We start from the raw sequence: 14,942 nt of genomic DNA on the forward strand, positions 1-14,942 counted from the left end.
CGCCCCGCCGCCGCTCGTCATGGCTTTTACCCGCCGGCCTGCCCCGGCGGGGCGCGCTCGGTTTTCCGGCGTTCTCGCCGGGCGGCCGCCGGCGGGGCGGGGGGGTTGCGGCGCGAGGCGGGGCGCGCGCGGGGCGGGGGGGTCCTCGTCGGCGCGCGGAAAAAAACGCGCCAAGTTCGCTGACGGTGTCCCCGCGGTCTCCATGGCAACGGCGAGCGGGAGCGGGGCCGGCATGTAGCGGTGAGTGAGGGGGAGCGGCCGCACCGCGGCCTCGGGCCCCGCCGGCCGCGGGGAACATGCGGGGGGCGCGGGGGGGCGGCCCGAGCCCGGGGCGGGGGGCGGCGGGTCCGCGCTCGGCCCCCTCGGGGAGTAAATGGCGCCTGGTGTGCGCGTGTGTGTGTGTGTGCGCGCCAGGTGTGAGCGCCCCGGCCGCGCCCCGCAGGAACCATGCCCGGCGTCCTGCCCGGCGACAGCGCCAGGGCCAGCCCCTCCAAGAAGAACAGGCTGTCGCTGAAGCTCTTTCAGAAGAAGGAAGCGAAGCGAGTGCTGGATTTCATCGAGGCGCAGGAAAATGAGCCGAAGGGCGCGGAGTTGCGAGGCGCCGAGATGTGAGTGCCGCGCGGGAGAAGTTGTGAGGCGGCGCCGCGGGCTCGGGCTCATCCATCCTTCATTCCTTCCTTCCCTCCATCCATCCTGCCTTCCTTCCTTCCTTCCCCGCTCCTTTCGCTTTCGTGTTCTCGCAGCAGTAACGCGCTGCAGCACGCGCTCCATGCAGTGAATTAACGTGCGCTTTAATTAAATGAATTACCGTGCGCTTTCGTTAAATTAACGTCCGGCGGGCTCGGCGCGCTGAGGCAGCTCACTGCTGGGACCGAGCCTGTGCTGGGAAAGCGGCTCTGCCGCACCGGCATGTTCAGCTGGCACAAACTTCGGCATCGCGTGCTGAAGTTAGTTCTTAAAACATATTTAGTCGCTGTAACCAACTTCTAATAACTCTTCTAAGAAAACAAGTGGTTTTTTCTGCTGCGATTTGCTCTTTGGATATTTTGGATTTTTTCTTTGGGTGTTTAGTTCGCACAAACTTTGAGATCAGTCAAAAAACTTGCTTTGCTTCAAGTCAATATAACTAGTTACTGTGTCACTGAACTATTTATATTAAAATTTAATTTTCTGCAAAATGAGCTTTAATGGCAATATGTAGGATCTTTAATTGTGGAGTTGGCTGTCATTAATTGGGGCTTTTCAGGCCCTGAGCCTGAAATTCATGTCATTACTAGTGAGGGAATCTAAGTGGGGAAAAGAAAATTATGGTGAGTTAGAAATAGTTGGAGGCTTTCCTTTGTGCCATTACAGTGTATTAATCACTTCTATCAGTAATTAATAATAATGATAATTACTGTATAGTGTGTCAGGTTTATTGGTTTCTTTTTTTTTTTAGTTTTTTTTTTTCTGGTTTTATGCTTTGACTTTGCATCCAGAAATTATGTGACTGGAGCAGGGGACAACATGAAAATACATTCTAGGCACATTTTTTCTGCCTTATGAATGAAGAAAGAACATACAAAAGTATCTATATATGAAATTTTTGATCCATTAAATCAGTGTCCTGCTAGTTGATGTGTTGGAACTCGGAGCAGGTTTTCCTCCTGTGTTTTTGGGTGGGTTCTGAGGAGTCAGAGTGAATTCAGACACACTTTTGCAGGGTTTAGATCTGCATTTCTCAGTGCTGAATTCTGAGGTGGGGAGGGATGAAGGAGTGCTTTTTGCAGTGTCTCTTACCCCATTCTCTGTTCCCCAGTGACCAGGTGGTTCCTGCAGCACAGCCCCCCTCCCTTGTCAGCTGTGAGAAAAAAGACAACATGCTGCCTTTTGTGGGCTTGAACAACCTGGGCAACACCTGCTACCTGAACAGTGTCCTGCAGGTGAGGCCACGGCCAGGGGGCTCCAAAAGGGACATTTGGTCCAGCACAAATGGGGAAAATTGGTTTATTCTGGGTGCAGTGAAAAGGGCAGCTCATTACAGCAGGGAAATAAAGATGCTGCTGCAGGAAATGTGTGCCCTGTGGTTGTCCTGATTGGGAAATTCTTCAGTTTCCATACTCAGGGCTCCTCCCTGCTGTGACAAATCCTGGATCTTTGTGTGCCTGGGGAGGTGTGGGCTGTGTGGATTATAAATGTGCATTTATGTGTGGAATAACTTCTTATTCCAGTTATTCTCATGTTTTCAACTGTTGCTTTCAGGTATTATATTTTTGTCCTGGTTTTAAAACTGGAGTAAAACATTTATATAACATCATTTCAAAGAAAAGAGAATCTTCAAAGGATGAAGGAGAGCAAAAGGCAGAAAAGGTAACAAATCCCCACGTGTTCTTTGTTTGTAACCTTGCAAGCCAGGCTGTCATGAATGCAAGGAAAATTGAAAAAAAAGAACTGATTTCGGTTCTTAAAAGCTTTTCAGCACTGTTTTTTGCACTGTTGCTTCAGTTGAAGATGTATTTAAGTTGTTTTGAACTTTAGCTCAAGTTTTAAAGTCTAACAGAAGAAATTTGAGGAATATATCTGACCATGCTTCTGACACAAAGATAATTATGAAACAGTGCTTGGTGCTGAGGGAAATGAGAGTTTGGGCAAGGATGGTTTGGGATTTTAAACCAATGGCTAATTGGGCTTTTTTGTTTGTTTCTTCCTTGAAAAAAAACCAAAGTACTGTCTGAAACCCACCTGCCTCCCATAGCAGACAAAAAATTCAGCCAAATATACAAAACCAAGGGAGGGGAGAGAGAAAAATGTTAATTTGTGACCAATGTACCTGTTGCAAGTGTTGTTATTCCTTTTACATTGTCATTGCAGGGAGGTTGTAAAGAAGATCCCTTGGCAAGTTATGAACTCATCTGCAGTTTGCACTCCTTGATCCTTTCAGTTGAGCAGCTTCAAGCCAGTTTTCTGCTGAACCCAGAGAAATACACGGATGAATTGGCCACGCAGCCCCGGAGGCTGCTGAACACCCTCAGGTACAAATCCCCCCAAATGCTGCCAGAATTCTGACCTGACATTTCCAGGCTATTGCATTCCCCAGCTTTAGAGGCTGGTGCAAGGTGGATGGCCTTCAATTTGGGGTGGCCTTGCAGGCAGCAAGATTTGTGTGCTTATTGTTGGCACCATGGTGCTAGAAATTTGAAAATAATTTGTAAGACTGTGATGCAGAAGGGGTTTAAAACAGTGCTTAGGTACAGAAGTGTTATTAAATTACAGAGAGGTTTGGCTTGGAAGGGACCTTAAAGCCATGGGCTGGGACACTTCCCACAGTCCCAGGGTGCTCCAAGCCCTGTCCAGCCTGGCCTGGGACACTTCAGCGATGGGCAGGATCCCCTTGGAGCTGAGGAGCTCCACTCTGGGTGTGTGTGAATCCTTAGGGCAGATCCTTCCCCCAGCTCTGTGACAGAGGGGACACCTGATCCTCCATGACTTCTAAATCCCTGATTTCAGTCTCCAATCACATTCCCCAGTTAGCAGAGGATACCAAACCCGATTTCAGTCTCCAATCACATTCCCCAGTTAGCAGAGGATACCAACCCTCCTTTTTGCTCCTTTCTTTCACAGAGAGCTGAACCCCATGTACGAAGGGTACCTGCAGCACGATGCCCAGGAGGTGCTGCAGTGTATCCTGGGCAACATCCAGGAAACCTGCCAGCTGCTGAAGAAGGAAGAGCTGAACAAACTGCCTGTGGAAGAGCCTGCAGCTAAACTGGAGGAGAAACCCAGCCAAAACTCTGAGAGCAATGGGGGTGTGAGCCCTGCTGAGGAGGAGGATCCCAGCCCGGGCAGCCACAGCGGAGACGCGGCCAAGGAGAAGCTGCTCAAGGGAAATGGGAAAAGGAAAAGCGACGCCGAGGGCGGCAACGCCAAGAAAAAATCCAAAGTATCAAAAGAGCAAATTGCAGCAGAAGAAAATCAAAGACAAACCAGGTCCAAGAGGAAAGCCACGGGAGAAAAGATGGAAAACCAAACGGATGCCATCGCCAAGTGCTCCGGGGAGAGCGAGAGCGCCAAGCCCACGCAGAAAAAGTCGCGCCTTAGGTTAAACTGGTTAAAATCCTCCTGCAAACAGCCCAGTATTCTGTCCAAATTTTACAGTCTAGGAAAGTTAACTACAAACTTGGGATCCAAAGAGCCAGGGAAAGAATATGACTGTGAGTTCGAAGAGTCAGCTGTCAAGTGTGAAAATGGTGACAGTAAAGAAGAATATCATGAACCAGCGTCTCCTGTGGAAAGCCATCATGGAAAAGGAACTGAAAAAGAACCAAAAAAGGAAGGTTGGTGCACAAGTGGATGGGCTTAAAATTAGTAGGATTAAGAAAGTACAATGCGTGGGAAGTCAGCCTTCAAACTGCACAGCCTGCAGAGCTCTAAACACAAAATTAGGTTTTTCAGGAATTGAAGATAATTTTTAGGAAAGAGAATTTATTTTTATAGGTGTTTGTAATTTTTTTTTCTTTTAGAACTTGACCTGTTTAGCTTAGATCTCGAGGCATTTCTCTTAACATTCTGTAATTGTTGTACAATATGTATAAAAAAGGCTGAATATTACCAGGTTTGTATTTACCACTAATTTTTGTCATCCATAGAGAGAGCAAGTGGATTTGAGATGTAAGGGGATATTTCTGGCAGGAGCAAACAGAACCAAACACCACTAACTATGGTTTTACACACTGTCTCTTAATCTTTCCATATTCCCAACCTTCCCAAGAACCAAGAAGGATTCAGGATGTATTAAAGATCTAATCTATTTAGATCTAATAGATACCAATTAGAAATGCTAATTGGCTGGCAGGTCTGGATTTTGTTTGTGTCAATGAAACACAAGATACATGTTGAGGGAAGGGCCTCAGTATGAATCCAGTACTTAATAATTTGGGACTTTCCACCCACCATTTTTTTATAAAAAATTGAAGGAATGAAGAGTCTTTTGAGTTCTACATTTCTTCAGCAAATCTGGCCAAAACTGGCCAGTAAATTTAGGAAGGAGGAGAGACTGAGAATGAACAGAAACCAGGCAAACCCAGTGTGGTGCTCCTTGAGGAGCTCAGCAGTCCATGCTGAGGCATCAAAGCATTGATGACAACCAAAATTCCAGAATGTGACACTGTCACACTTCAAGCACAAAACAAGAACCCAATTTAGAACAGAAATTAAAGTTTGAGATCCAAGAGACAGAGGGTCCTTATTTACTTACAAGCAGATGACACCATGAAAACTGTTGGTGATTTGTTCTGCTTTTGAATTCCTGTCTGAGCTCCCTAATGTCACGGTGTAACAGGGATTTTGTGAGGATAAGCAGGCTCTGAAGGGTCTCTGGAGTGAAGTGGCCCTTGCTCAGGGATGTGCCATGTGCTCTCTGCAGGTACAGAGCTGGCTGTCTTCGAGCTGGTGGAGAAACTCTTCCAGGGCCAGTTAGTGCTGAGGACCCGCTGCTTGGAGTGCGAGTGCTTCACGGAAAGGAGGGAGGATTTTCAGGACATCAGTGTGCCAGTGCAAGAAGATGAGCTTTCTAAAAGTGAAGAGAGTTCTGAAAGTAAGTAATTCCCTCCAAAAAAAAGGGTTGTGAGGTGTGTTCCTGCCTCTGCCAGCCATGGGGAAGGACAGTGCTGCAGTTGGAAGGAGCACGGCTCCTGTTTGTGCTGGCTAAAATTAGAGGCTGTTATCTCCTGTACTGATTAACTTTAGACTTTGGAAACATGGTGCTGATAATGTTGGCAGATCCAGATAATATTCAAATTGTTCCAGATCTTAACACATAGCTTGGACTGCCTACAATCTGTCACTTAGGCACCTGCTTTCCTACTTATGAGTAGGTATTTCCTTCGATTTGAGTCTTCTTTTTTCTTCCTGAATAAGAAATTTTGCTTTTTCCTCTTTTTATAAGAAATATTTACATTTTTTTCTTAGAAATAAAAGAAACAAGAATCCAGCTTTTTTTTTCCTCAGTTACTAAAAAAAAAATTTTAGTATTTTAGATTGTTGTTATTTTAATAACAGTCGTATTATGTTTGTAAATGTTAGTCATGTGGTCTCTTTCACAAATTTTATTGATCTATATGCAGTTTTTTAGCTATTTTCAAAAGGAAGCGTGCCAAAAACACATCTTGAAATTGAGGATTTTAAGGGAATTAATTTTAGTTGCCACTGACTTAATTTGGAGCAGCTTTTCCTGATTTTGCTCCCCATTTTGCTGAAGGATTCAAAGGAAAATGTGTGGGGTGGTGTTCGTATGTGAAGCGATCCTGTCAGCAGTGTGAGGGTGGCAGGGGAGGCAAAATGCAAGAAGTGAGAGGGAACTTTCTGGTTATTTTGGGGATTTGCCTTAATAAGTGAAATTCTGGTCTCATCCAAGCTCTCCATTTCCAGACATGGCAACAAAATTGTGTGAAAGGAGCTTTGGGAAAATCCTAATTTTGAGTAATGACATCCATTAAGGGATGTTTTCATCCCATCCTGAAATGCTCCAAAGATGGGAATACATCACATATTTCACACATACTGAGTGTTCTTTGCACTGTTGCAGGTTTGGAGTGGTCTGAACTTGGCATACTTTGTTTTGTTGCTCTTCTGGCGGGATGAGTTGGAAATGTAAATATTGGCATATCCCTGAATACAGTGATTTCTTTTCTAGTTTCTCCAGAGCCAAAAACAGAAATGAAGACTCTGAAATGGGCAATTTCCCAGTTTGCCTCAGTGGAGAGGATTGTGGGAGAGGACAAATATTTCTGTGAGAACTGCCACCACTACACGGAAGCGGAGCGCAGCCTCCTGTTCGATAAAATGCCCGAAGTGATCACGATTCACTTGAAGTGCTTTGCTGCCAGTGGCCTGGAGTGAGTATGCACTGCTTGTCTTACCAAACAGGGTCCTGCAGCAAGGGAGGTCTCACCCCCAGAGCTGGAAATGCTTTGGAGTGTTTCCAGAAGATTCCCAGATTGGAATTAAATTGCTGGGATGAAGCCCCCAATGCCATAAAGGCTTTGTGTTGTTCCAGGTAGTGGCAGAAATTACTTCCAGAAAAATTGACTTTCAGGAGACTCCTTAACAAAAATTTTCTAGCTCTACTCTTAGAACCTGGTATTTCTTAAAACTTTATTTTAAATATCCTCCTATTTAAGGAGATAGTTGAGTTTTAAGTAAATAAACTCTGAGCTCAGAGGCAGCTTTAACTGCTTTACCAGAACAAGTAATGAGAACAAACCTGCATTTTATGGTCTGATGTTGTCTCTGCCTGAATGTGAGTATTAAAAAGATGAATGTTAGTGGGGGAAAAAAATATAATCAGGAGTTAACACACTTTAAAGAGCCAACAGTCGTTACCCCAAAATTGACCAATTCCTTTAAGCAGACTTTGGTCTTGACCTGAATGTAAGCACTGAAATTTTTGGGGAAAAAATAATCAGGTAAACATTTTAAAGAGCTAATATTTAAAAAAAAAATCATCAATTACTTCATAAACACAATAGTATCAGCATCATTGATATTCAATTACAGAGCAATCAGTTTGGTACTGTAATTGTAGCAATCCTTATATTTTGAAAGAAGTTGTGGGAGTGTTCCTTATCTTTTTTTTTAATACTTAAGAATTTAGGGATTTTCTTTGGGATGATAGGAAACAAAGAAAAATCCATACCCTGCAGCACTGTACAGGAATAACTGTCTCTGCACTGTCTTTCCATACAAGTCCAGAATTATAACATACAAAATTGTCTTTTCATTGATCTCCACATATTTACTTAAATACTGATTTGTATATACTGACTTAGAGCTGCACACTAAAAAATCATCACAGTTGAGTGAAAAACATGAAAATTATCTTCCATTTGCTCCTGTATTTCCTGTTTCTGTGAGGAAGGACCTGCAGTTAACCAGTCCTCTCCTGCCTCACTCACCTCTTCTGCCCTGGCCAGCTTCAGCTCCTTGCTCCAAAACACTCAGACCAATTTCCAGGTCAGAGTGAATCCAGTCTCTTGTGGTTTTCCTCCTGTGTCCTCTCAGTCCTTCCATAAATTTTCTGCCAAGGGCTACCAGTCAGAGATTAAGAAGTCAGAGTGGAAAACCTGACAGAGAAACCTGTGATGAAGCTGAAGCTCTTTAGAAGAGTTTCTTGACTTTTGGGTTGGATGTTTTCTCTTGGGCAAAACCCTGTCATTGCTGAAAAAACAAACTTCTACTGGCTTTAAGCAAAAAAAAAAAAAAACTAAGATAAGAATCTTCAGACAACTTCTAGCTCCCACAAAAATCTGGGAATCTGGTCTGCTCAGTTTTGCTCTACTGAGTTCTCTGGTGACTGAGTTGTAAATAAATGAGAAATTAAGGGTACTGTAAATATTTGCAGTTAATAGGGATTTTATTCATCTTTTCTAGATGCTGCTTTGCAAAGTGTTCTGTTTTAAAATAAAGCAGCCAGTGTGAAAATCTCCTTGCCTGGGGAGGAGTCATTCTCTTTGGCAAGTGTGTGTGTGGGGAAAAATGCCAGGCCATGTGTGAGCAGGCTGTGAAGCTGTTTAGGAGGAATTTGTTAACTGGTAACATGTAATTAAGCATTTCCACTATAGAAGTTTAACAATCTGTGAGAAAATCAGCTTTTTGTCTCGTGAAATTCAGTGCAGTGGGTAAAATGTCACTAATTTATGGTCTCCAAAGATGTGGCTGCAGAAATCAGGTTTGATGTGTTTGAAGTGCATCAGTCAGAGCAGGCAGAGTACTTGGCATGCAATTTTTCTGTCTTCAGATTCTTATCATTAAGAAGAACAAAAATCTAATAGGAAAAGATTTCCTCTCTTATTTCCTCCTCTCCAAATCTTTCTGATGCTGGATTCATTGAGAAGAAAGGTAGAGCCTGTTTTTTCCTGTTTTCTGTGAATTTGATTGTCCCAGTGTGCTTGAGTGGAACTGGATTTGCAATCCAGGGTATCAGCCAGCAGTTCTGTGTTTCTTGATTCTCTTCTGAATATCTCTATTTCTGGCTGCTGCTAATAGGGATTTTCAGAAGATTTATTAGTTCTGGTTCTGTGCTCTTCTGTGTTCTTTTTGGTGGAGTGAAATGTGATGGTGAGAGAGGTCTGCAGTGAGGTTTCACTGAACTGGAGTGACTGAGGATCTGTGTGTGTCACTGTGTTTATTTCTGTGTCTCAGGGTTCATGCTCTGAACAGGAGTGAAGCAGAACCAAAATTAAATCCAGAAAAACAATAATCATAGCTGCAGTTATGCCATGGCTGCAGTTTCCTTGGATTTAAGTTATTTTTTCCTATGATAAGAGCAGTGAGCTCTTGGAAACCTCAGTTTTACAGGCCTTGTCTGTACTCCCCAGTATTTTTCCCTGCAACACCCTCACAGTTGAGTAAGACTTTGAGTCATCCCTGGAATTTATTAGGACATCACAGCCTATTGTTAAATAAAGGGGTTAATTGATCTGGGCTGATGCAATGTGCAAGTCATCAGGAGCAGGATCAGTCAAGGAGGCTGATGCACAGTGAAATCCCAACACTGACTTTCTCTTCAAACTCTATACAAGATCCTTATAAAGGATTTTTTTCCCCTCCTGGTAAACTTGTGTGCTGTGAACAAAATACTGAATATTTATGGAATACTAGAGGCTTTTCCAAAGTAAATTAGCCACAGAATTGTTTGAAAAATTAGAATAGCTAGTGAACATTCCCAGGTGAGCACCACTGGCACAGCTACAGTGCACTGAGGGGAGCTGAGGAAAATTAGTCACCATCTCTGAGTGATATTAAAGCTACTTGAAAGTAAAATAAGTAATGCTTTATTTAGTAAATGACTCTTTCAGGAGGAGAAAAAAACAAACCCAACCCTGCTGTTGAAAAGGTTTTTGGTTTGTTTTGAACAGGATCGTGAGAGAGAGAAGGGGGTGTTTGTGCAGAAATAGGAGCAGGAGTGATAACAATCAGCTGAACCTGTATCATCATTATCTTTAGCTGATACTTTAGAAAAATGGGATCTCAGAAATAGTTAAAATTTACAGTTTCTGGGCTGTAAGATTTAACATAACAGTCATAAAAATGCCTTTCCTGACCTGGGATGCTTGGGATGCTGGTGCTGGGCCGGGACAGCAGGGAGCAGTTCCCACCATCCATGTCCTTGAGGAGCAAGGCTGTGGCTGCAGCTCTGGGCCCCTGCAGTGGTGTGTGGGAGGTGCTGTGGCAGCAGGTGTAAGCCCTGTGTCCTCGGCAGGTTTGACTGCTACGGGGGCCTGTCCAAGATCAACACGCCGCTGCTGACGCCGCTGCGGCTGTCCCTGGAGGAGTGGAGCACGCGGCCCACCAACGACACCTACGGGCTCTTCGCCGTGGTCATGCACAGCGGCATCACCATCAGCAGCGGCCACTACACGGCCTCGGTGAAGGTGACGGACCTGCAGAGCCTGGAGCTGGACAGGGGCACCTTCCTGCCCGAGCCGGCCTACGCCGCGCTCAAGCCGGAGCCGCTGACCGAGGAGGAGGCGCGCGCCGTGGCCGAGGACTACGACGACGGCGAGGTTTCCTTCAGGCTCAAGGTGCTGGGCAAGAAGAACGTGGAGGCCGTGGGGCTGCTGGGGGGGCAGAAGAGCAAGGCTGACTGCGAGCTGTGTGCCAGCAAACAGCCCAACCCCGAGAAGCTGCCGAGCGCGGCGCCCGAGCCGCGCGCCGAGCCCAGCGCCGAGCCCCGGGCCCGGCAGGGCGAGCCCCCGGCGCTGGCGGCCAACGGACTGGAGAACAAAGCCCTGGAGAACAAAGCTCTCTACGTGCTCCAGAGCCTCAAGGAGTACGAGGGCAAGTGGCTGCTCTTCGACGACTCCGAAGTGAAGGTCACAGAGGAAAAGGACTTCCTGAATTCTCTTTCTCCGACGTCGTCATCCACATCGACTCCTTACCTACTGTTTTATAAGAAAATTGTAGAGTGATGCTGTACTTGGACTGTAAATATTTGGGATTTGCATACACCTCTGGCTCTGATTTGCATCCAAGCTACCTGGAAGCAACGGCTGTTTGTTTTTTGAAGCTACTGATTCTTCATCTTTCTGGTCTTTTTTTCCTTCGGTGTCCAGTGGCTCGAATTAACAAAACGTGACATAGGACTTGACTCACACTGTAACTTTTCTGCTGGAAAATAGTGCTCTGACCTTTTAGAAATACCAGTTTGTATAGATTCTAAACGATGCCTACAGCACCCAGTAGTGGTTTTAATGCAGCTCTAGGTCTCAGACATGCCTGTTGTATTATTAGCTTTTTTTTTTCCCTTTTTACTCCTTTTTTTTTCTGTTTTTTTTTTTCTTTCCTTTTTTCCCCCGTTTTTGTTTGGTTTTTGGTTGTTGTTTTTTTTTTTTTTTTTTAAATAAAAGTTATTTGTATTCATACCCTGGAGTAAATGTATATTAACTAGCAAATTTCATCAGAAGTTGTGTATTTTTGTAACTTGGGAAGTAACATTTCATATTTAGTCTTTGGGTAATGGACGTGGTTTATTCTCCTGCTCCCATTTTTTCCTGCTCCTTGCAACTTGAAGCACAAGGAAAAGTCTGGGAACCTTGTCCAGAGCATTGGGGGGAACTGAATTCATGCAAGTGTTTGGTCTAATTTGCATCTTGGTGCATAGGTGTTAATGAGCAAAGTGTAAATAGGTGTGATTAATACTTCAAACCAAGGGCAGAGTGTAGTGTAATTAAAATAATTTTGTACTTTGAAGAGTGAAGCCCTCAAATCTGCATCTCTGTTTGGGGTGTTTGGGAGCTTAGTGGTGACCTTCTAACTGAAGTTAATTTGTACCTGGAGCTCACTGAGACTGGGGGGAAAGGAGAGCATTTGGCTTTGATGCTTTGTTAAGAATGTACATATGAAATAAAAAAGTTATGATCCGCATCTGAGACAAGCAGAGCAGCCTGTTGTGTTTGGAGAGGGGAAAGCAGAAAGGGAAAGGACTTTGGGAACAGTTACAAAAAGGGAAATTATCTTAAAGAATTAAAGTGCTTCTAGAATACATTCTGTGGTTTTAGCTGGTTCTTGGACAGTACCTCCTAATTTGAAGGTACTTTCTGACTACAGTTGTGAGGATAAGGGGAAACATTGAAAAACCATTAATATTTGCACTAAATAGCAGAGATGAAAATCCCAAACTGTCTGTCAGAGAATTGAAGGTGACTCCTATAATCTGTTTATAATCTGTTAATTAAGATCTTAACAAATCTGACTCAAAAAAGGGGGATTGTTCAGTCTGTCCCAGGGTGGATGCAATGACATCAAGTGTCACTGCAAAGCCCTGGATATATTTCACCTTTTTCCACTACAAATTAATTTATTTACAGGAAGACCCCTAAAAACCTCTGCCTAGTTAATTCTGCAATACTTAATTTTTACTGTCTTTTATTATAATGTTGTATAAACATGGAGGTAACTCAGGAAAAATCTCTTTTAGTGTATTTTCCATGTTAGGTTTGACCTCTCATTGTTGTACAGGCCTTGATTTTGCAGCATAAAATAATCTGCAATGACAAAATACACCTTCCCTTTTCCAAAGCATTGCACCATAATAATAAATCATTTCAGAGTCTAAACCAAGAAAAAGCTACATTACAAAAATATCAGTAATCTTACCTTGCAAGGGCAGCCAAACCCCATTACAGAATGCAATTTTTTAGGATTTGCTGAATTTCAGCCTGCAAATGAAAGTTTATTTTTCCACACCTGGTGCAAGACTTTATCTTTTTCACTCAACTGCAGCATCAGGAATGTTGCAAGGAAACAAAATAACCACTATTTACACCAAAATAGGATGTCAGGAAGACCCAGCTGCCTTCCATCATCCCAGCACAGCCTGGGAGGAGATTCTTTGTGGCAGCTGAAGAGAAAACAGCCTCAGCCAGAAGATGCTGAATGCAAACCCCTCCTCTGGCACAGGGAGAGGGACTGGGGGTGGATTTTTGGGATATTCACTCAAGCACCACTTGCCACCCCCGAACTTGTTGCTTGTAACTCCTGTCCTGGAACAGGACTGCTGTAAATTAAAGTTTCATCCTTTGGTGGCTCCTGGGATTTGTCTGCACTGTGTAAATATTTTTAATGCCTCTTCCTGTAAATCTCTTCCAAAGCCCTTCCCTCCTTCCTTCATATTTTCCATTCTGAGATTCCCTGACTCCTGTAGCACCTCCAAGGCCTTGTCAGCACCCGTGGGCTTTGCAAGAGCCTTGGAATATCCATGGAAAGTTTGGAATTTTCCTTCTGCAGGGAACTCCACGCAGGTGTGACACAACAAATTCAGGATTATTCTGTTCCAGGGAACATTGCAGAGCCTGGCACACAAAGCACCCCCCTGTGCAGCTGCTGGGATAACAGAGCATGGGAGAAGTCTCCAATAACCTAAAAATTAATTATCAAGAAGGAAAAAAAAAGACATTCCCCACCCTAAACTTCAGTGCTGCTGCAGAAGGGGGCACTTCATGTATAAACCCATTTTTCCTTCTATTTTTTATATATATATAAAGAGTATGTTTATACTCTCTCTCTCTATATAAAATTCAGGTTTTGTGTGTATATCTGGTTTTTTATGCATATTTAAGTATTTATGGACAGAGAACAAATGTGTTTAATCACACACCACCTCTTCCAGGGGACTTTATCCACCACAGAGAGGAAAACTATTAAGGACAAGATTTAGGAGTTGTGGACTCAGCTCCAAATCTGATGTTTCCTCAAAGTGCAGTGTTAGACCCCTAAGTATCTTCTGTAAAACTTAAACAGCAATGCAAAGAATGCTTTGTATCCTTTTAAACTGTGATACCATTTTAGGTTTTTTTGCCCTAAATAAGGCTATAATTAAAAAATTACATAAAATGAGTTTAGTTGCATGGACACTGCTAATCCCAGGGGTGAGGAGATGCTGGCACCTCCCAGCTGGTGGAGATGTCCATGACCACACACAAGTGAAGCTGAAACCTCCCCTGCTGGCCTGAAGGAGGTGAGGGGGTACCAAGCTGTGCCTCCATCTGCTGCTGGCTACAGGTGGAATTATTGGGTTTTTTTTTGTTTGCAGCAAAAGAACAGGGATAATAAACAATCAGCACTCTGTTAATTAATGTTACCATGACTTACCTTGCTCTGAACCTTTTCCCCAAGGATGCTGAGCCCTGAAGTCCAATGCACAGGGAATTAAAGTGTAAACATTCACATATTTAATAGTACCATCAAAATAACCATCAGCATCATCACTACATTAAAAACTTCCAAAATGCATTTGCGTATGGTCCTAATATAAATTAAATATAGGAACTAAAAGTAAAATAAATTTAACATTAGGTAATGCTATAAATAAAGGTAAATGCGTTTAGTGTACCTTTGAGTCATAAAAATGCCTTAAAAAACAGGGAAGTTTACAGCTCATCACCAATACTCTGGATACCACTGCCATGATGTTTTTTTTTTTCTTTTCAAACATTGAGAAGTCTACATTTGACATTTCAGAATGATTTTTTGGCCACTGAACACTTTGATGGAGGAAGAGGTGTGTGGGATGTCCAGGATGAAGTCCAAGTTTTATTTCACAATAAAACTTCTTTGATTCCCAGCGCTGATAACAAGGCTCTTTTTCTTTTCAAAACCTTAATTTTTTAAGTGCTTTTTTTATTATTTTGGTTTTTAACTCGTTTAGATTTCCATTTTGCGAAGGCTCATCCTGCTGAAGGAGTCTCTGAGGGAGAGAAAATACAATGATGAGCTCAGATTTTCCATGGTGAAATAAGAAGCCTCACCAGATGAATGACTCTGAATTGATTTCCAGTATTTCCTAGAGCTGGTTACAACAAAAATTAAATCCACTGGCATTAAAACTCGTTGCTTTTCCAAGGATTTGGGTTTGGGTTTGTATCATCCAGAGCACTGACAGAAAGTTTAATTCCTGTGTACACACA

At 43.4% G+C, this 14,942-nt stretch overlaps 2 protein-coding genes across 7 annotated transcripts in view; one reads left to right on the plus strand and one right to left on the minus strand.

Moving 5' to 3' along the window:
* The first annotated feature begins 138 nt into the window (after nt 1-138).
* USP1 (ubiquitin specific peptidase 1) lies at nt 139-11,911 on the plus strand. 3 transcript variants are annotated; one of them, XM_059477728.1, is made up of 9 exons: nt 139-240; nt 415-608; nt 1,799-1,922; nt 2,242-2,349; nt 2,851-3,011; nt 3,601-4,313; nt 5,402-5,572; nt 6,671-6,872; nt 10,238-11,911. In XM_059477728.1, the coding sequence occupies exons 2-9, from the start codon at nt 448-450 to the stop codon at nt 10,944-10,946; spliced, it is 2,349 nt and encodes a 782-aa protein (XP_059333711.1). In that variant the 5' UTR covers nt 139-240; nt 415-447; the 3' UTR covers nt 10,947-11,911. The 3 variants fall into 3 exon arrangements, with proteins under 3 accessions (XP_059333711.1, XP_059333713.1, XP_059333712.1); XM_059477729.1 differs by having other exon boundaries at nt 142-240; nt 443-608; XM_059477730.1 differs by lacking the exon at nt 415-608 and having other exon boundaries at nt 140-240.
* DOCK7 (dedicator of cytokinesis 7) overlaps nt 11,257-14,942 on the minus strand; it is a 98,716-nt gene continuing 95,030 nt past the window's right edge. For all 4 annotated transcript variants that reach the window (XM_059477727.1, XM_059477726.1, XM_059477725.1 and 1 more), the window contains one exon: nt 11,257-14,722. In XM_059477727.1, coding sequence (XP_059333710.1) covers nt 14,680-14,722 — 43 coding nt within the window. In that variant the 3' untranslated portion in view covers nt 11,257-14,679. The remainder of the gene's footprint in view (nt 14,723-14,942) is intronic.

The sequence above is a fragment of the Ammospiza nelsoni genome, chromosome 9 (genome assembly GCF_027579445.1).
Source record: "Ammospiza nelsoni isolate bAmmNel1 chromosome 9, bAmmNel1.pri, whole genome shotgun sequence".
In the NCBI taxonomy this organism is placed as follows: Eukaryota; Metazoa; Chordata; class Aves; order Passeriformes; family Passerellidae; genus Ammospiza; species Ammospiza nelsoni.

What these genes read in the sequence shown, in the direction of transcription:
- USP1 (XM_059477728.1), top strand. Translation starts at nt 448, where the DNA reads ATGCCCGGCGTCCTGCCCGGCGACAGCGCCAGGGCCAGCCCCTCCAAG. An exon ending in GAGTTGCGAGGCGCCGAGAT is followed by an intron (nt 609 to 1,798) that starts GTGAGTGCCGCG and finishes TCTGTTCCCCAG; the next exon opens with TGACCAGGTGGTTCCTGCAG. An exon ending in ACCTGAACAGTGTCCTGCAG is followed by an intron (nt 1,923 to 2,241) that starts GTGAGGCCACGG and finishes TGTTGCTTTCAG; the next exon opens with GTATTATATTTTTGTCCTGG.